We start from the raw sequence: 21,555 nt of genomic DNA, 5'->3' as shown, positions 1-21,555 counted from the left end.
ATGTATGTGTGTGTGTATACATATATACTATGTATGTGTGTGTATACATATATACTATGTATGTGTGTGTATTAGAGATGCGCGGATAGGCAATTATTTCATCCGCAACCGCATCAGAAAGTCGTCAACCATCCGCAATCCACCCGATCTAACATTTGATCAGAACCGCATCCGCCCGCACCCGCCCGCACCCGCCCGTTGTTATATATCTAATATAGACGATGCAAGGCATTAGTGAGTTTATAAAGCTTTTGCCTGTTAAAGAAAGGAGACTGATCCAATGCAGCACAGACATTCGCGTGCCACGCTGTCACGACCCAGACGCACACCAGTGCGCAATCATATGGGAGCCGCACTGAGCGCACCTCCAAGCGCGTCTCGCTGCCGGCGACGGCCGGGTATATGGGCCCGACGCTCCAGCGCCATCCATTTTCAGGGCTAGTTGATTCGGCAGGTGGGTTGTTACACACTCCTTAGCGGGTTCCAACTTCCATGGCCACCGTCCTAGCCGCTGTCTATATCAACCAGGGTGAGCCCCACCCCTTTCGTGAGCGCACTGCGCGCGGAGTGACCCCTGTTACGCGCCCCCGGCAACAGGGGTGGCGGGCAGGTAAGCTGCGCGGGCGGAGCGCGCGGAGTGACCCCTGTTACGAGCCCCCGGCCACGGGGGTGGCGGGCAGGTAAGCTGCTTACCTGCTGCGCGTGACGCCGGCCGCGGCGAAGGCGGACGAGGCGGGGTGTCGATGCGGTGGGCGCGGTGGTGACCCTGGACGTGCGTCGGGCCCTTCTCGCGGATCGCCTCAGCTACGGCTCCCGGTGGGGCCCTCTCGGGGGAAGGGGCCTCGGTCCCGGACCCCGGCGAGGCGTCCCTTCTCCGCTCCGTAAAAGTGTTCATCTCTTTTTTTCTTTTTTTTTTCTGTTGTGGCATATGCTGCAGGTGCCTGCTCGTTTTTCGTATGTGGGTAACAACATTTAACTATGTATATATATTTACCAATTGGTTTAACTGCCACTCGCCTGAATCTATTTAAAATCTATTTTTTATTTTTTTCAACCGCCCAACCCGACCCGCGGATAAAATCTAATTTTTTTTAATTTCATCCGCCCGATCCGCGGATAATCCGCGGACTCCGCGGTTGTGCCCGCAAACCGCGCATCTCTAGTGTGTATACATATATACATGTATGTGTGTGTATACATATATACATGTATGTGTGTGTATACATATATACATGTATGTGTGTGTATACATATATACTATGTATGTGTGTGTATACATATATACTATGTATGTGTGTGTATACATATATACTATGTATGTGTGTGTATACATATATACTATGTATGTGTGTGTATACATATATACATGTATGTGTGTGTATACATATATACTATGTATGTGTGTGTATACATATATACATGTATGTGTGTGTATACATATATACTATGTATGTGTGTGTATACATATATACATGTATGTGTGTGCATACATATATACCATGTATGTGTGTGCATACATATATACCATGTATGTGTGTGCATACATATATACCATGTATGTGTGTGTATACATAAATACCATGTATGTGTGTGTATACATAAATACCATGTATGTGTGTGTATACATATATACTATGTATGTGTGTGTATACATATATACTATGTATGTGTGTGTATACATATGTACTATGTATGTGTGTGTATACATAAATATGTACACATATATATGTATATGTGTATGTATGTAAAGTAGGATGTAATGTAGGTGGCCCGCCTCTTCAAAATGGCAGCTCAGGATTGCTTTAAGCAGCATGCAAAAAGAGTAAATGAATGGATGAAGCATTCGTACGCCGAGACATGGTCCACACAAAGAGGCCATAAATGTCCCCCGGGCCACACTCGGCTTTCAGATAACAAGTGACCTATAAATGTAGTAGCTAGCCAGGCGGTGGCTAACTAGCGGCAATATGTAATCAAGGAAGTGAAGGCTGCTTTTCCTTCACAATAAAACATTCAATCCTTTGATTTGTTGAACAGGGTGCGCCAGGCTAGTGGTCGCTTGTCCTCTATCTGCCAGCAACGTTCCTTTTAGAAAAATAAATATTTGTCTTTGTTTACAGTAGGATCTCTTAGTCCAAGCCAACATTTTTGGATTATGAGGTGCACATTTGGCATTTACACTGATAGACACATTGCCAAGTTCATTATTGCTATGAAACACAGGAATGATCTAATGTGGTATGAGACTGGTCAAACAAGGCGTTGCTTCATGACGAGTTGACTACTAACCATGCTAACAGGCGCGTTTGCCAGAGCCCGTGTCTCCATGCACGGGGTCGGTTGATTATTATTACATAACATGGAAACAGTCCTGGAAACGCTCTCAGACAAGAAAAGATGAGTCATGTGTTTTTGGCTCACATAGGCACACATACTTGCCTCCCCTGTTAGCTTGCAGTGGGCCACTTTGGCAGGGGATGACGGAATCACTCCAGTGGGGCCAGACCCTTTAGAGTTGATAGTGACGACAACCAGGCTAAAACATATTCACCGCAGGATTCTAGCCATGATAGCCACACCCAAGTATTAGGACACTTCTATCTCACAACAGTGATCTTATCAATAAAACCCCCAGACCAGGATGCTGTAACCAGGTTTGACAAGATTTAACACTGTTATGGCTGAGTCAACTGTAAGTCGCATATCCAAATTTACTTTCTGTATTGTTATCCTTGTAATTAAAAAAATGTGAGGGGTGTATTCACTTTTGTCAGATTTGTACTACAATATGTTGAATGGAATGTTTGTTCATCTAGTAGAACATTTGTAAGGTCCGGTAGAACATTTGTAAGGTCCTAGGTCACCCGCCGTCTAGAGTTGTTTTGAATGCATTGTCACACCAACTCATCCAAGAATGCCTTTATGAACTCTTGAACTCTATTTGCAAAACCTGCCTAAAGGAAGCTGCGGCTAATACGTCCAATATGGTGCCAAGTTTGTACGCCTAAGTAAAGCTAAGGAATTGTAATTGAGATAAATTATGTTAGTGGCAAGTTACATCACGAAGAACTGAGTTAACTGTAAAGGTGGCACAATCAGTAACTTAGCGTTGAGTCAGTTCAGTGTAAACAAACAGCAACAGGTACTCCTGCCATGGCTTCATTCAGTGACCATTTTATATTAGAGACTGTTTCTTCCTGTCTTTGTTGAATACTAGAAAATTCCCGCGGAAATTTGGATGGGCCTGCTATCTGTGCCCTGGATCTCTGGCCGAGGGTCGCTGGAAGCCGCCGTGCTTTTAAGCTGGTGCCGAGTGTCTGAATCCGTGAGTTTTAGGTGTAACTGTACAAAAAGAGCTACAGAGCTAGCCTAAAACAGTATCATGTTTATATAAAAATGCTAACACTTAGCATGTGTGCTAACGATAGCATGATAACAGTCAGTTTCAGTTTCATATACCAAGTTATGACTCTAAGGTGTATGGCTGCGGAAATAGAAAAAAAAGTGTAAAATTAGATGACAAAGTTAGCATGCTTAAGTTAGCTTGCTAGCATACTAAGAGTTAACTAGTGTCACATACCAAGTTATGACTCTGAGGTAAACGGTTGCAAAACCAGCTCAAAAAGTTAGCAAGCTTATTTTTGCATGTTAGCAAGCTAACGTTACCATGCTAACAGTTAGCTTGTGTCACATACCAGGTTATATGACTCTAAAGTGTATGGCTGGGGAATTAGTAAACAGTGTAAAATTAGCTAAAAAAGTTAACACTATAATGTTAGCATGCTAACAGTGTAACAAGGTACAGCATATGTGGGGGTTCGATGGCCGATTCGTCTCGTATTAGACGTAAGAGAAAGGTGCAGAACTATAATAATAATAATAATAATAATGAAGTTAGAAGTATGAGCAATAATAATATGGGCTGCTTGCATTGCAGCAGAGCAGGCCCATAATAAGTGTGAAACATTAACATAACACCACAAGCTTGTAAACTAACAGCACTATACCATGGCATCCAGTTATTATTAAGCACCAAATAGATTATTAAAATGAATAAAGTGACACAGATGACAAGTTGATGACAAAAACACTTGATTTTATACTCACATAAGTAACATTTCCCTTGGGGGATCAGTAAAGTTAATCATAAGTCTTATATTATTAATAAGTTATGTATGTGAATAAGTATGTTATTAATTTATGTATTTATTATTAATAATACTTTTTGTTTATAAGTATTATTTTGTACTGTTGTTATGTTATTTGATTACTGTTACTTCCAGCAGTAATAACATCAAAATCTCTTAAGTGATTTTACAAATTTATTTTTGCATAATAATCATGATAATCGTGAAAAACAATGAATATTATAATAGTTGCATCCCCACTCACTAATGAGGTGTTTTTTGTGTGCATTACAGCCTTGTTGGCCATCATTACCGTACTGTCACCACTTGGGTGTGCTCAAAGCTCAATCTTCTCCATGGCTTGTGTTGACATTATTTTAAAGCCTTTTGCATCACATAATATTACTGCATAATTCTAACAGCACCTTTTGTGGAAGTCTTATCCATCTCATTTATTTTCTAAGTATGACCGAAGATGATCTCCTGGAGCTTTTTAAGGCGCTCGCTGCCTGCTGAAGTCGACCGTTAAATGTTTCCATGGCCTTATCAGGAAGTGACCAGGCTGTGCTTGCTACCTCGTACAACCATGCTGAGTCCCCCTCCCTCCTTTCTCTGTCCTCTCTGTTGCTATAGTGTGCCGTATGTTGTCAGTAAATAGAAGGAACATGGCATTTTTTGGAGCCTTGCAAAATCCACAGTCCTTTAAAGGTCAGCGTGATACACCTGGATGCATTTTGGTAACTGAACAATTAAGAGGTCACGTAAGGGTATCTGAGAGGCTGGTGTGACATTGCTTGTGAGCCGTAACGTTATCGCTAATGTCATCTGTTAAAAGGGGCGGCAATGCTAGTGGAAGTCTTCTGATCAGCTGACTGGACATGGGTTATCCCCCCTTCTAAAGGTCAGCCCTCTCCCCTAAAAGCGGTCCTGACAGCTGACTGTCCCAGCAGCCACACATTTGATTGTTCTGCTGTCTTTACTGACATGGAGGGAAGAAGTACATGGAGGTGTCCTCATACGACTTGTTTGTTATTGTCCTGCAGCAGAAAAAAATATATATTTTGACAAATAAGGCTTAATTTTATTTTAAAATGTTGAAGAAATCCCATTATTAATTAATAAGCAGTGCTTGCTTGTGGATTACCGTATTTTTCGGACCATAGGGCGCACCGGATTAAAAGGCGCACTGCCGATGAGCGGGTCTATTCAGGGTGTTTTTCATACAAAAGGCGCACCGGATTATAAGGCGCATTAAAGGGTCATGTTATGATTTTTTTCTAAATTTAAAACACTGTCTTGTGGTCTACATAACATGTAATGGTGTTTTTTTAGTGAAAAGTTGCAAAGGTTGTGTTTTACAGATCATCTTCAAGTAGCTTTCTGAGTGTCTCTTCAGGATGCGCCGTTTGTGGGCGGTCTTATTTGCGTGGCTCACCTTCGACAGCGTCTTCTCCCCGTAATTTTTGTTGTAGCGGTGTAGCGTGCAAGGACGGGAGTGGAAGACGTGTCAAAAGATGGAGCTAAATGTTTTAATGACACTCAGACTTCAGTTAAATCAATAACGGAGCAGCAAAATGGATGAATGGATGGATCTTCTCATCCGTGGCTCAATAAAGCAACATCAACGCCGGAAATGTGTCCCGTGAAAAACCGTCCGACCGGAACCCTCTAATAACTAAAGTTCCTTGGGTGAATTATGTAAACCCACTACAGTTTTTAGCGCTTTGAAAGCTAGTCTGACAGATATAAGTAAGATCTTTACGCTACTTTATATTAGAAATGGCAACAGCAGAAGATGAATACCACATAAGAAGGTAGAGAAAAAGAAGCTTATTAACTACATGTCGGCACGGACTACAATAGCGGAAGTGCGCCCATTTTCAGGACTTATGCAGATCCCAAATACACATCAGCAGGTACCAGAAGGTAAGAAAATGTGGTTTTGCATAATATTGCAAAACAAAACCCCAGGTAATATGTCTGCTAATGGGTGCCATTTTGCGATCCTTATACACACACCATAATAATACTTGTAGGTTTAGTGCGCCGACAATCCATCAAGCGGTGCGGCTTCATAGCTTACCGAAGTCGTCCAAAAAACATTTTGACAGATTTTTGAGCGCCGTGTGTAATGTTCTATATTCCTCAATGGATCATTTAAAGTTTTGGTGTTGTTTACTGGCGTCATCTTACAGTCTACATGTATCTCTTATATGTGACTGCCATCTACTGGTCACACTTATCATTACATCATGTACCAAATAAAATAGCTTCGAGGTCGGTAAGCACATCCAGAATTATGCCATACATTAGGCGTACCGGGTTATAAGGCACACTAACAATTTTTGAGAAAATGAAAGGATTTTAAGTGAGCCTTATAGTCCGAAAAATACGGTAAGCGTGGATCGCAGCTACGATACAATACATTTAGAACACAGTTCGATGACCAAATATTAATATTGGGGATGCACAATATATTTTTTTCAAGCCGAGACCGATTACTTCCTGCTTCTCAAGACCGACACTGATAACTTATTTATGGCTGTTATTTTTAAATGTGGATTTGACTGTAGGTTGTGCACACCTTGAGGTAAGAAAGAGTCTTAAGTAGTGAATTTGACAAACTGTACCTGTATATTTGTCTTAACCAAATTTGATTATAATATCTTAGAGATTGTTTGGAACCTTCTTAGAGGTAGGAGTGCTGGATTTGTTCACCCTAACCCACCTACAGCACAGTATGGGTTATCTTGCCTCATTGGAGCATTTAAAAAAAAATATATATATCGGGTATGTGAACTTTTAAAAATAATACTGGATTATCGTTGTGAGATATCGTGCACCCTTAATATATATACAGTTTATGTTATTGTTATTTGTTCTTGACCAGTTCTGCCTCACCTGAATGTACGTCCCTGCCTTTATGTGACTGGCAAGCACACATCATCAAGATTAGTTGAAAAAACATGGCTGCCATGAAGCAAAACTCTCCTCTGGCTTAACAACTAATTGCTTATTTGTTTAATGATTATAATACAACTTTGATACCTGTATAACATGTATGCTAACGTGTCTTACAAAGTATTTTGATCACAACCCATAGAGGGCGCCACAAATGTCATTTACAGTTGTGTCAAAAAACAAGGAGCTTTCTTTTTATTTTATTTTATTTTATTTTATTTTATTTATTTTTTTCTGTCCAGCCACTCACGTAAGTCATATAGTTGATGTAGAAGCCCATATCTGCTGTACTGATTTACTATACAAAAGAAGTGTGGGATACTTCCCTTATTTGTATTTGACTGTATTAAATGCATTTATATTAATGTTTGGCGCAGCCGGACCAGAGCAGGAGGGGATAGAAAGAAGAAGAAGAAGAAAAAGAAAGACGGAGGGGGTAATTGCTGAGACGAGAGGGGGTTAAGACAGAGAGACAACAACATCTGCAAATATGATATGTATAAATATGACACGAAAAGTGATAGCAAAGAAGCAGTTAGTGAAGTAAATATTAATAACACAGAAATGACAATGAACATTGTTACACTACAAATGGAGCAATACAAATACCAATAGAAATAGCACTATTGATAATGAATAATAACAATAATTACCTCCTAATATCAACAATACAATTTTAACCTTGTAGATTGTTATAGTAACATTAGGTGTAGCTTTATCAGTGTGCCGTGTTTTACCCAGTTTCCCCTAGGGCGGGGGTCAGCAACCCGCGACTCTTGAGCCGCATGCGCACTTTAGCACCTCCCTAGTGGCTCCTTGGAGCTTTTTCAAAAATTTAAAAAGATGGGGGGGAAATATATTTGTTGTTTTAATAATGTTTCTGTAGGAGGGGTCTGAGGACAGACATGACACAAACCGTCCTAATTGTTGGAAAGCCCACTGTTTAATATGTTTTTGTTTATGCTTCACTGATGACAGTATTTGGCCAGTTCCGTTTTGTCCTACTAATTTTGGCGGTCCTTGAACTCACCGTAGTTGGTTTACGTGTACAACTTTCTCAGTCGCTGCCACAGAAAGACGTGTTTTATGCCACTCCTTCTTTGTCTCATTTTTTCCACCAAATGTTTCATGCTGTGCGTGAATGCACAAAGGTGAGCTTTGTTGATGTTATTGACTTGCGTGGAGTGCTAACAATCCATGCTATTTAGGCTAGCTGTGTGTACATATTGCATCATTATGCCTTGTTTGTAGATATATTTGAGTTCATTTAATTTCCTTCTCTTATGTCCTCTGTGTATTTAATTTATATTTGCATGTCTCATGACACATTATCTGTATGTAATATTGGCTGCATTTCTGATTGTGTGCCATGTTGTTCCAGACCACAGCAAATGTTACCATGTTGTTCCAGACCACAGCAAACGTTACCCAGCTTGCAAAGATTGTAATAAATCCATTAGAAGAATACAGCCTGTCCTTTCCTTTTAACTTGGGCACACACATCTATACATTTAGCAGTTTTAAGCCAGTAATTTCCAGGAGTTATCTAACCCTCTGAGACACTTACTTAATGTGTTGCCTTCATTGTAACACTTACACAAGACTTTCTACTTTTTGTATTTGTTGGGTTGCCGACCCCTGCCCTAGCGGAACAAAAACGTGAATTTTTGCATGATTGCATGTATGCATATGTGTTTGTATATGTACTGTATGTGTCAGTGACGTGCAGTCAGGGGAGGCAGGTGAGGCAGGGCCTCATGTGCCATCATGGAAAGAAAAAAAATGTAAAAAGAAAAAAAAAAATTTAATTGTTATGTATCCAGTGACTATACTATAAAGTTATTTTCCATTTAACTTCACCAGTTTTAGATTATTTTTATTTAAAATCGCTGAATTTTCACATTTGCCGTTCAAATACTGAGAAGAGACTTGCGGTGAGTCAGCAGCCAGTTGAGGCACGTCACTGAGTTGAGCCTCACCATGGATTGCGCAATGACTCGGCTAACTGCTGGCCTGCCGTGCAGTGAGACCGTATTGCTATATAAATTATATTATACATTTCCATAGTTTAGTTAGCTGAGGTATATAATGTACAATGTATTTTGTCAACAACTGTATGTGTGTAACGTATTTCTTGTGCTGAGCAATCATAAAACGGCTGCAAAAGACGCACTGTGTGAGGCTTGCAGTAATCCCGCCTCCTGGTGGTAGAGGGCGGTAGTGATCCCAGAGATCATTTTTGCGACTACTCGGCTGCAGAATAAGTGACAACAAGCAGCAACAGTTAACAGTGATCGTTTATTTTTTCCTCTTGCCTGAACTTTTAACATGGAGGATTACATATCTAAAATAAAACAGTTTTCTAAACTGGACTTTCAATCGAAGCAGGAGGTAATAATTAAAGGAAGATCTCCATCGAGACAGAGAGATTTTTAAAACTGAAGAAAGATAAGGAAGACTTCTATAAACAAGTTATCGATGCTTTTGTTCAAAAGGAGCTGTGCATGGACTTCATTTATAAGTAAAGGTAAGACCATAAAACGTTTTTGTTTATTAAATGTGCTTTTTTGTGTGCTACAGTTTGTATGTGTAAAGTTAAGTTAAAGTACCAATGATTGTCACACACACTAGGTGTGGTGAAATTTGTCCTCTGCATTTGACCCATCCCCTTGCTCACCCCCTGGGAGGTGAGGGGAGCAGTGGGCAGCAGCGGCGCCGCGCCTGTGAATCATTTTTGGTGAATTAACCCCCAATTCCAACCCTTGATGCTGAGTGCCAAGCAGTGAAGAATGCTGGTATGAGCTTTTAAACATAACCCGTTAACTGCTGCCAATCAAATGGTGAATAAGATACTCTTTAGGGTTCATATGTTTGTAAATCTGACTGTGATGAAGTCAGTGCTTCCCAGCCATCAACCTCACCGCACGTCACTGGTATGTGTATATGTTTGTTTGTACAGTGATTGTGCCTGTGTATGTATATACTGTGACTGTGTATGTATGTACTGTATTTGTGTATGTATTTGGGAGCGTATGTACCTATGTATGTGGGTAGGTACCAATGTGTGACCATTTGTAGGCGGAGCGTTCTACAAGACGCGCGCGTTTTGGCGGAGTTTACTATCTCGGAACTCTTAGTGGGAGTGCAGTGGAAGAGGTGGAGTGGAGTGCAGACCTGACCAATGGCTGCTGCCCCCCATTCCTGCTCCACACAGGCTGGCCTCCCTTAACACGCGTGCTATATTAAAGAGACGCCACCCACAGCTGCACCTGACAATTTACGGCTCTGAGAGGAGGGGTTGTGTGGGGGCATGGCAATCGGTGGTCAGATGCATCACTCAGGGAGGAACTTTTGAGTGGAGCCGTACAAAATTTACTGCTACTCTACTTGCCTTTGAGGACGTAACACATCCGCCTGCTTCTTGGGTGTGGATTGTTATGCAAGCTTAACCTTCAAGCCTTTGCCTTTTTTACCTTAAGGAGTCTCATTTATAGGAAAAGGGAACAATCTCCTCCTTAAAGGACAGCCAGCTTTGCTTTGTCACCACAGGGGAAATTGAGAAACCATCCTTTTTTTGTGCCGGGTTGCTCTGTCGTAATGCGGATGGTCACGCTGGTCAAATTTAGTTTGGAAGCCACAGCCCGCCACGCTCTATGAAGAGGTTTGGCAGCCTAAGGAGGAGCAAGAAACGCAAGGAGCAAGATGGACTCGGCGGAAAGCATCAGTCGGAGGCGTCGTGCCTTTCGGGTAAAGCGCTGTTGCTTGTTGCGTCTGTGTAGTAGGTCAGCTTTCTAAGCGACAAGAACTTGCTTGAAAAAAATGAATTTTGTGAATCGCTACTATGACACCGGTTGTCATACTTTGGTGTATTTTTGCACAAATTCTTGTCAGACTGAAGAACGAGTCTGTGTGCCGCCGTCAAAAGGAACCTTGCATCTCAGCCTGTCAAATCAACTGCATTGATCACCCTGCAGGCTTCTCGTCATTTTGTTGACAGAAGCAGTTTTGGGTCGACTTCAGAGCGTGTGAGTTAGACAAAACGATGTACTCCGCCAAGGAGGTAAGTGTAGCCCATACAGTACAGTACGCGGTTGCACTCTTCATCGTAAATGAGCGTTCCATGTAACCGTAATCATCCTGCTTTCTCGCCCTGTACGGGTTGGACCGAACCAGGGTCCACAAATCCCCAGTGATTAGGAGTTATTCGAGCAGGGCGTGTCTGGGTGTTGTTGATAAATGGCTTTAGCTTTGCATAGTAGAGTTTTAATTTGCCCTTACAAATGTAGCGACAAACTGTATGGTTTTCTGAAGTGTTCTTGAGCCCGTGTAGTGATATCCTTTACACACTGATGTCGCTTTTTGATGCAGTACCGCCTGAGGGATCGAAGGTCCGTAATATCATCGCTTACGTGCAGTGATTTCTCCAGATTCTCTGAACTTTTTGATGATATTATGGACTGTAGATGGTGAAATCCCTAAATTCCTTGCAATTGGTTGAAAAATGTTGTTCTTAAACAGTTCGACAATTTGCTCACACATTTGTTCGCAAAGTGGTGACCCTCGCCCTACCCTTGTTTGTGAATGACTTAACATTTCATGGAAACTGCTTTTATACCCTATCATGGCAACCACCTGTTCCCAATTAGCCCGTTCACCTGTGGGATATTCCAAATAAGTGTTTGATTAGCATTCCTCAGTCTTTTTGCCACTTGTGCCAGGCATCAAACGAGCTAATATTTGCAAAAAATAAAGTTTTCCAGTTCAAACGTTAAATATCTTGTCTTTGCAGTCTATTCAATTGAATATAAGTTGAAAAGGATTTGCAAATTATTGTATTGTATTGCACTAGCAGCTACAAAACAGATTAGTACACAACAGAACATAAAATGGAGATATGTAATAAATGTCCTAAATTGAACAATATTGCAGTCTAAAACACAACATTTGTCAATATAAACAAGTATAAAATAATCATAGTTGCATATTACTTACAGACACAAAGTCTACAAGGCAGAAGCGTATTAAAAAGTATTTAGTAACAAACATGTCCGCATCATTTACCTTTGTGCGTCATGACCCTAATGGATTGTAATGTAATGGATTATTGTGACTACTAGATGTCGTCAAAAACAAATTACCACTTTACTTCAAAAGCATAAATATGTCATTAGATTACCGGTATTGTTTTCCATACCTACCATTGTTCTCTTGAGTAATTTCACTTGATCATACCTTTTCCAACGTTCCACACTACGAAATAATAATTGTAATAATAATATCATACCAAATTAATATCGTATCAGGACACTCAGAACAATCATTACACAAATGGTTATTCACGTATGGGCTATTAGTTGTTAAGTCCCACCTGTGCCCCTACAAAGATGTTTTGCTTGATGGCAGCCATGTTTTTCAACCAAGCTCGCTCAAATTTGACGAACACCTGCTTGTCAGTCCCCCACAAGTGTGTAGAATTGTTTTTGTTGTGAGTCTGCTTAAACACTCCTAACTTTACAGTGGGTGTTTTGTAAGGCACAATGAAATATTTCAATTAAATCCGACCGATGCAGTTTAAAAACAGTGCCAGTTTATTTGTCAGAAAAATAATCGCACAGGTAACACTGTAGGGGTGCATTTTTTGAAAAATGTTCACCCTTTGGTGTGCAGCAGTTCAGGGTAGAACTCTTCCACTACTTGTTTACAAAAACAGTCAGGAAAAACAATTTCTGGCAAAAAAAAAAACTTATTTAAAACAAATGGATGCATTTGTTGATTGGATGGATCTTGCACAAGTATAACAAAATGTCATTGTGTACGCAATTTGTTACATCTATAACAAGGAATTCCTTAAGGAAAATGATGAGAGAGGTGCTCTAAAAAGTCTCAAGGTGGTTAACTAAAAAGTTACCACAAAAGAAAGGGAAAATACCTGGAAAATGTCCATTTGGCAGCCTGTACAGTAACGTCCCATAAAGTTGTAGTATCTACACAGGACTGTACCAACTTTGAAAAGCTATTGCAAGTAGCCCTTCAGCTTAACATGCAAATATAAAGAAAAAACCTTCTTTGCTTGAAGCAACTCTATGGAATAAAAAATCTGGGTTGATGCTGTGTGCTGGACGGAGCAAAATACATTTCTTTATCCACATTTCGTCTCCTCCGTTTCTGGATGTTGTTGATAAATGGCTTTCGCTTTGCATAGTAGAGTTTTAACTTGCACTTACAGATGTAGCGACGGACTGTCGTTACTGACAGTGGTTTTCTGAAGTGTTCCTGAGCCCATGTGGTGATATCCTTTACACACTGACGCCGCTTTTTGATGCAATACCGTTGTTTGTGAATGACTGAGCATTTCATGGAAGCTGCTTTTATACCCAATCATGGCGCCCACCTGTTCCCAATTAGCCTGTTCACCTGTGGGATGTTCCAAATAAGTGTTTGTTGAGCATTCCTCAACTTTCTCAGTTTTTTTTTGCCACTTGTGCCAGCTTTTTTTAAACATGCTGCAGGCATCAAATTCCAAATGAGCTAATATTTTCAAAAAATAACGTTTCTCAGTTCGACGTTAAGTATCTTGTCTTTGCAGTCTATTCAATTGAACATAGGTTGAGAAGGATTTGCAAAGCATTGTATTCTGTTTTTATTTACCATTTACACAACGTGCCAACTTCACTGGTTTTGGGTTTTGTAGATAAGGCCTTGCCATGATAATAATGACGCTGATCTCTACTAATTTACCACAACATTAGGCGCCCTAGCACTATTTAAACACTAATGGTATCAGTTAGTTAATGGAATCTCAGTACTTAAAGTGCTATTTTAAGTGGCAATAATTCTAAGAATGATGGTGGCAAATGTCACCATGCATGAAAAGTTCATGTCTAATCCACAGATTGAGGATACACTATCAGAAGGAGGTGGTGTAATCGTTAAAGCATGAATGTTACAATGTTTATAAATGTGACCTCCCATGGCTTTCTGTTGCGTCCCCGTTCCAAGGTTGCAAAGGAGCATGTTGTTAGTTGTAAGAGAGCGAGAGAGAGAGAGAGAGAGGTTGTTTGGTGTTAGTTCAAGTTACTTCCTGTTTCCTGCGCGGTGGTGTGGCGCAGACTGAGGATAGAGAGATAGCGAGCACCCAGCCGGCCCCTCTGTTATCTTCTCCTGTGGAATGTGCCACAACAGCACGGCTAAAATAGGAAAGCCACACGGCCAAAGCAGGCCTGATGCACGCCAAGTAAATGTCAAGCAACAGAGTGTGTTTAATGATACACACGACAACCTTTAGGTATTGCTCGAGTATTAGGTCGGACCCACATTTCGTGTACCTCGACACAGGAATTATGTTTTTACCAATTTGTTTTCTTGTTAGCAAGATTACACAACAACAAATTGGTTTCCTATTACGTTTGGTGTGAGGGTATACTGTAGATCCAGGAACTTTATTTTTAGCCCTTGACCTGTTAGTCAATATTTATTATGAATATTTTATTATGACTAAATAATTCCAGTGGTAAAAACCTACATATGCAGTAGTCGGGTACCTATAAGGTGCATAGTGTGGTGGAAGGATTTTTCAGCCCAAGTGTAGGTACCGCTAAGTTGAACACATAGTAGGGGTGTCCCGGTCCGATTTTGATATTGGATATTGGTCCGATATCAGCAAAAAACAAGTATCGGATGATATCGTCTTTAATCTAAAATGTCCAATATGAGCAGTCCTGCAGCGTGTTTATTTGTGCAACACTGGACAGCCAGTTCACATCTAATGTCCTTCAATGAGCACACAATGTTGGTATTTTCTATTTTTGTTTTAGTGACGTCATTTAAAAAAGTTAAACATGCTGGGCTATACTGTAGGCTATTGGGAGCTAGCAGCTACACAACAGCTAAGCATACCATAGTACACAAGCTTGACATACGCAAGTGTCCTTAATTGAACAATATTGCAGTCTAAAACAGCACATTTGTCAATTTAAGTATCAAATATTTATAGTTGCATATTACTTACACATACAGAAAAGGTAAACATGCTGGGCTATACTGTAGGCTACTGGTAGGTAGCAGCTACACAACCGCTAAGCACACCATAGCACACAAGCTTGACATACGCAAGTGTCCTTAATTGAACAATATTGCAGTCTAAAACAGCACATTTGTCAATTTAAGTATCACATATTTATAGTTGCATATTACTCACACATACAAAGTCTACACGGCAGAAACATATTTAAAAGTATCAGTAACAAACGTATCCGCATCATTCAATTTACTGCAGTGTGAGCTTAATTTAATTATTGTGGCCTCTAGGTGTTACCAAACAAATAACCACTTCCCTTCAAAAGCATAAGTCTGCCATAAGGTTAGTGTTTTTCATATCTATCGTTGTTCTGAGTAATTTCACTTGATCAAGCCTTTTCTAACATTCCACACTACAAAAGAATACAAGAATGTTCAACAATTTGTTCGGATATCGTATCGGATTGATATTTCTGTCGGCCAACCATCAAGGCTCCAATATCGGTGTTGTATCTGAAGTGAAAAATCGGGACACCCCAAGGACAAAGTACCCATTCTGGGGTGCTGGTTGATTTAAATAAATAGAAAATAAGTATAAATACTAATAAACTATTAACATAGATACAAATAACACAAGTATAAATATAAATAACGTTTAATATTACTATTATTTAAAATATTTTTTTTATAATTTACTAAGTTTAAAAAATATATATTTTCATTAATGACAAAGTAGTCTGTTGTAGGGTCAAAATGTCTATCATAAAACATGTGTAAACTCTACAGGCAACATTTTCATATTGTTAACTGTCAACAAGTGAAAAACACTTCTTTGACAACAAGTGATGACATCTAAAGTGAACCTGGAGTTTTACTGCTTAGTTTCACGGACCTTTAAGTGTTTGCCAATCCTTTTTTGGAGCAAGTGTTGCATAAAAGCCAAAGAAAAACCAAAACACAAGTTAATCCTAAGACTCAAAAAACATGTACGATTTCCGAATTCTAAATAGCACACACTTTATGTCGTGGTTTGGTTGGATGTACTCATACTACAACAACATACAGTGCATCCAGAAAGTATTCACAGCGCTTCCCTTTTTCCACATCTTTTTATGTTACAGCCTTATTCCGAAATGGAATACATTAATTTTTGTCCTCAAAATTCTGCAGACCGTATCCTTTAATGACAATGTGAAAAAGTGCTTTTTTATTTGCAAATGTATTGAAAAAAACAAAAACATCACATATACATAAGTATTCACAGCCTTTGCGCAATAGTTTGTTGATGCACCTTTGGCAGCAATTACAGCCTCAAGTCCTTTTGAAAACGATGCCACAAGCTTGGCACACCTATCTTTGGGCAGCACCTCTGAAGCTCCATCAGGTTGGATGGAAAGCGTTGTTTTTCATCAAGGATGTTCCTGTACATTGCTGAATTCATCTTTCCCCCTATCCTGACTAGTCTCTCCATTTCTGCCACTAAAAAAACCACCCCCGCAGCATGATGCTTTTACCGTTGGGATGGTATTGGCCTGGTGATGAGCAGTGCCTGGTTTCCTCCAAACTTGATGCCAAAGAGTTCAAACTTTGTCTAGTCAGACCAGAGAAATTTGTTTTTCATGGTCTGAGAGTCCTTCAGGTGGAAACCTCGATTTACAAACTTCATTGGTTCTTGAACAGGGTTCGTAAATGGAAACATTCGTATAGTGAAGCACGTGTCTCTATAAGAAACAATGTAAATATGAATAATGGGTGTCAGCCTCGACAAGTCCATATTATTTTAGTAAACGTTTGTACACTTTGAACACGACATAAAGTGCTAGACAGTACTGTATATCAAACAAACATAACAAGGAGGTGATGAATCAACTTTATCTTTATTAATAAGCAAAAACAATGACGACGACAAGCTCAGTGCTTACAGAGGACAAAGTAATAAAAATGTATTTTATACAGTATATTTTTTACATTGTCTTTGTTTGTATATTTTAAGAACAAATTTAACATTTACTGAGTAAGGCTCTATCTAACACAGGGGTGTCAAACTCATTTTAGCTCAGGGGCCGCATGGAGGGAAGTCTGTGCACACGCGGGCTGGCCTATTAAAATCATGGCATTAAAATAAAAAAATAAAGACAACTTCAGATTGTTTTCATTGTTTTACTTTGGCCAAAAGTAGAATAAACACATTCTGAAAATATTACAATAAAAATATAGAAAAAAATACCGGCAGCGGTAAAGTTTAGATCCATGAAGGAAAGAAGAAAGTGAATGAATGTTTATAACTGAATACATTTACATAAGCATAAAAAATTGTTTTCTTTTGTATTATTTTTTAATGAATTAAGTAACGTTTATGACAACCTTTTTCCAAAACACAATATAGAATGTGAGATATAACAGGAAAATGCATACATTTATCATTTGTTTTCAAAACGGTTACAAAAAAGTGGGACCCCAACAATTTGCTGTGGGGCCCCATTTTTATGACTTGATGGGGTCCCTGGGACCCCATTTTGAAAATTCCTAGCACCAACACTGATGGAGTATTGGTGCGTGTAAAACAGCAGCAGGCGGTTGTGGCCTGCGGGCCTGCGGTTCTAATACTAATCAAATATCATCCCAGGGGCCATAGATAATTCAGTCACCGGCCGGATCTGGCCCACGAGCCTTGACTTTGACATCCCTGCTTTAACATAACAAAATTTTGAAAAAGTGAAGCGTGTGAATATTTTTCGGATGCACTGTACTCCATATTAAACAGTTTGTAAAATAAAAGGCACATTTTTTTTTTTTTACTAAGGAAGCCGGTTCCACATTCAGAAGCCGACCTTAACGCTTTTCAGTCTGTGTTTGATATCTTGCGAACTATCGCATTTACCCGTGTCAACTCATTGTCTGGCCTCACAAATATGTCAGCAGTGTCACATGCACGTCGAGGCGTAAGATTGTGACGCCTCACGTTAGAGAGAGAGAGAAAAGCAACGAGAGCATGTGTTGGCCGTCATGTGATTGAAACCTCAGAAAACAGGAGCTGCTCACAAACAGCTGACAGGTCGTTGCAGCTCCTTTTCTTGTTTTTGTTGTGGATGGATTCATCAACAATCACTTGAGCCATCATTGATCACAGTGAAGCATGAACAGGCCAATGAAAATATTTAGCTTTACAAGTACCACTCTTATTGGAATGATAATATAAAAGTCAAAAATCCGGGATAAGTATCTGTCAAAAGTTGCTGAAACGCCTCAAACACTTGCACAGCTATAGGATCTGTAGGATCACCTTAAACTCCCCACCCCCGGTCTTAAATCATATTCATTATGGTCTTAAAATAGTCTTAAAAAGGGGTTGAAGCCTGGTGTTGTTTCCCTTGTTTGCAATACATTTGGTGCAAATAGCATGTAAAATGTCTTCCTCTGAAACAGTGAGGAAGTCTCACACGGTCGATGCAAAGTTAGTTTACAGTCAGCTCAGGGGAAGTTTACAGCTTGAGCAGGAGATTGATTTGCCTACCATAACCCACCTACAACACAGTAATGTCGCCTCATTGGAGGTTTTTATTGTTTTATGTTTATCGAATTTGTTTGCATGTCATAATTCCTCATATTTATACAGTAAGTCCGATTTTTATTGTACACTCCGATTTCACATGGCTGTTAATTACTTTTGCTGTTTCTGCTCATTATCTGTGTCATTCAAGCAGCCAATGTAGCCCTCTATAGCAGACCTGGGCAAATTAAGGCCTGGGGGCCGTATGCGGCCTGTTAAGCTTTTCAATCTGGCCCGCCGGACATTCTCAAATATTTGTTTTAGTTTTTTAAGATGTAAACTTTAGCTGCCATGATGATGTGCAGTAATGTTTTCAAATGACTGTGAGTCTTGAACTATACAAAGCATTTCAATGGTTGGAATCTGCACTTTTGCATGATATACTAGTTACCAGTGTTGGGACTAACGCGTTACTTTATAACGCGTTACTGTAACGCCGTTATTTTCGGCGGTAACTAGTAGTCTAACACGTTATTTTTTATATTCAGTAACTCAGTTACCGTTACGACATGATGCGTTACTGCGTTATTTTACGTTATTTTTTATGTAGTATCGGCTAGAAACAGAAGATCTAAGTGTGTTTTATTGGAGCGCTGCGGTGTCGTCCTTCTGTGTCACAAGGAAGAGAAGAGGCGCGCTTTGTGTGGGTGGGGGTGGGGGGCGTGTCTGAGTTTACTAACAAGACATCATGGCGGAGCCAGAAGTCGAGTTTCTTAACATGGAGATATTCTCACTACTTTTCTTTTGTCGAACACAAAGAAAATAACAGTTTAGTTAAATGTAAGTTGTGTCTTGTATCAGAGATCTGATCTACTGCCCAAAACAGAAATTAAAATCTGCTGAAACAGCTACAAAAGCAACATGCTTTGACGAAGCTAGTAAAGAGAGACACAGACCCTGATGTCACTTCAGCTCCACTTAAGGATTTTAACGGAGGGACTGCGAGTCAGGACAAAGTTGATAGAGCCATTGCAGCGTATGTGCTAGAAGACATGCAGGCTATTTCTACAGTGGAGTCACCCACTTTCAGGCAGCTAATTAGCATGATACCGGCGTCAAACAGCAACTGGCACGGAAAACATGTTCCACGTACCTGGACAGTGAGTAATAAACATGGAAAGCGAGCTAAAGAAAACACTCCAAACTCTGCCTCTGCTCATCATTCAGCACTGAAGGTACACACTCTCTGTCAATTATCTATATACTGTTGCTCTTTCATTCTAGACTTCTAGAGTGTTTGATTATCAAATCACTCTGAATGTATAGACTATAAAGTTCACAAACATAAAGAGGGATCGTAGTGGGCCAGGCCAATCTTTCCTTATCTCTAAACTAAAACTGGGGAAATGCATAGAGTGTTGAGGGTCTTCAGTACAGTGTTGATCTCCTGAAGACATGATTTTATTTCCGAATTTCTTGAGAGAAAAAAAATGCCTGGTTAGGCTTTGTGTATGTCATGTGTGCCTTCTTTGGGTGAAGCCAGGTTTACAGCTATGTTGTTATTATGCTGTTTGGTACTTATGTATGTTATGTTGCAGCTATTTAAAATAGTTTTGTCAATTTGTTCTGGCCTGAAATAAATTGGCCCTTTGAAACATATCTTTGTCTTTGTGTGTTGTATGTAGACCACATTGCTTAGCAGAGTTCAGTGATGCAAATGTATGTCAAGTGGATCAACAGATTGTATTATTCTCCAGTGCAATAACAGTACTGAAATGAAGGCTAAAAGGACATTAATGGGAGTCTTAAAAAAAATAAAAATAAAAAATAAAAAAAAAGTTACTTTTCACAGTAATGCATTTCTTTTTGGTGTAAGTAACTGAGTTAGTAACTGAGTTACTTTTGAAATCTAGTAACTGTAACTAGTTACTGATTTTCAGTAATTAACCCAACACTGCTAGTTACTATGGTAATCTAAGTCACAGCAGCTCAGACGAGGTACCAAGCAGTGTGAGTGGGGTGCGTTTCCACAGAGTGTTTCCAGAGCGGCCAGCCTGAAATGCGGGCGTCAGGGAAAGACGCGAAAGGATATTTTTACAACAAAGTTCTAAAGCTTAGTGATGTATCAGATACATCAGATTGTAGGTGGGGTTTTTTTTTACCCTTCATGTTCATATTTCGATGTGTTTGTTGCATTTTTGTTACGTTTCGCTTGATTGTAAAATATGTCGATCGAGAGGGGGTGTGAGGTTCATATGTTGTCAATATTCAGTGTTTTATCGTTCATAGTTAATATTGTAAATCCCACTTTCTTCATTTTCATATACATTATGGGTGTCTCATTCATTAAAAAAATGTAAATTCCATTCCGTTTTTTAAGGTGGCCTGTTTTTAGCGTTCAATCAGACATTGTGAGTTTTTGTATTAGTGTTCCTAAACATAGGACCCAAGCACACATACTGTACAGCAGATTTTCACACACACATATATATATATTTATATATATATACAGTGGGGCAAAAAAGTATTTAGTCAGCCACCGATTGTGCAAGTTCTCCCACTTAAAATGATGACAGAGGTCTGTCATTTTCATCATAGGTACACTTCAACTGTGAGAGACAGAATGTGAAAAAAAATCCAGGAATTCACATTGTAGGAATTTTAAAGAATTTATTTGTAAATTATGGTGGAAAATAAGTATTTGGTCACTTCAAACAAGGAAGATCTCTGGCTCTCACAGACCTGAAACTTCTTCTTTAAGAAGCTGTTCTGTCCTCCACTCGTTACCTGTCTTAATGGCACCTTTTTGAACTTGTTATCTGTATAAAAGACACCTGTCCACAGCCTCAAACAGTCAGACTCCAAACTCCACTATGGCCAAGACCAAAGAGCTGTCGAAGGACACCAGGAAAAGAATTGTAGACCTGCACCAGCCTGTGAAGAGTAAATCTGCAATAGGCA

At 39.7% G+C, this 21,555-nt stretch overlaps 1 protein-coding gene across 2 annotated transcripts in view; it reads left to right on the top strand.

Moving 5' to 3' along the window:
* Positions 1-21,555, top strand: part of LOC133618782 (5'-AMP-activated protein kinase subunit gamma-2-like) — a 70,226-nt gene that overhangs the window by 17,824 nt on the left and 30,847 nt on the right. The window contains exon 1 of one of the 2 annotated variants that reach the window (XM_061979489.2): positions 10,311-10,835. The exons of the other annotated variant lie outside the window; for it this stretch is intronic. Coding sequence (XP_061835473.1) covers positions 10,742-10,835 — 94 coding nt within the window. The 5' untranslated portion in view covers positions 10,311-10,741. Of the gene's footprint in view, positions 1-10,310; positions 10,836-21,555 lie in introns of those variants that run through there. 2 annotated transcript variants of the gene reach the window in all.

This window comes from Nerophis lumbriciformis, linkage group LG19 (genome assembly GCF_033978685.3).
Source record: "Nerophis lumbriciformis linkage group LG19, RoL_Nlum_v2.1, whole genome shotgun sequence".
NCBI lineage: Eukaryota > Metazoa > Chordata > Actinopteri > Syngnathiformes > Syngnathidae > Nerophis > Nerophis lumbriciformis.
Note: the sequence above shows the minus strand (reverse complement) of the source record. Positions and strands in the feature narration are given on the sequence as shown.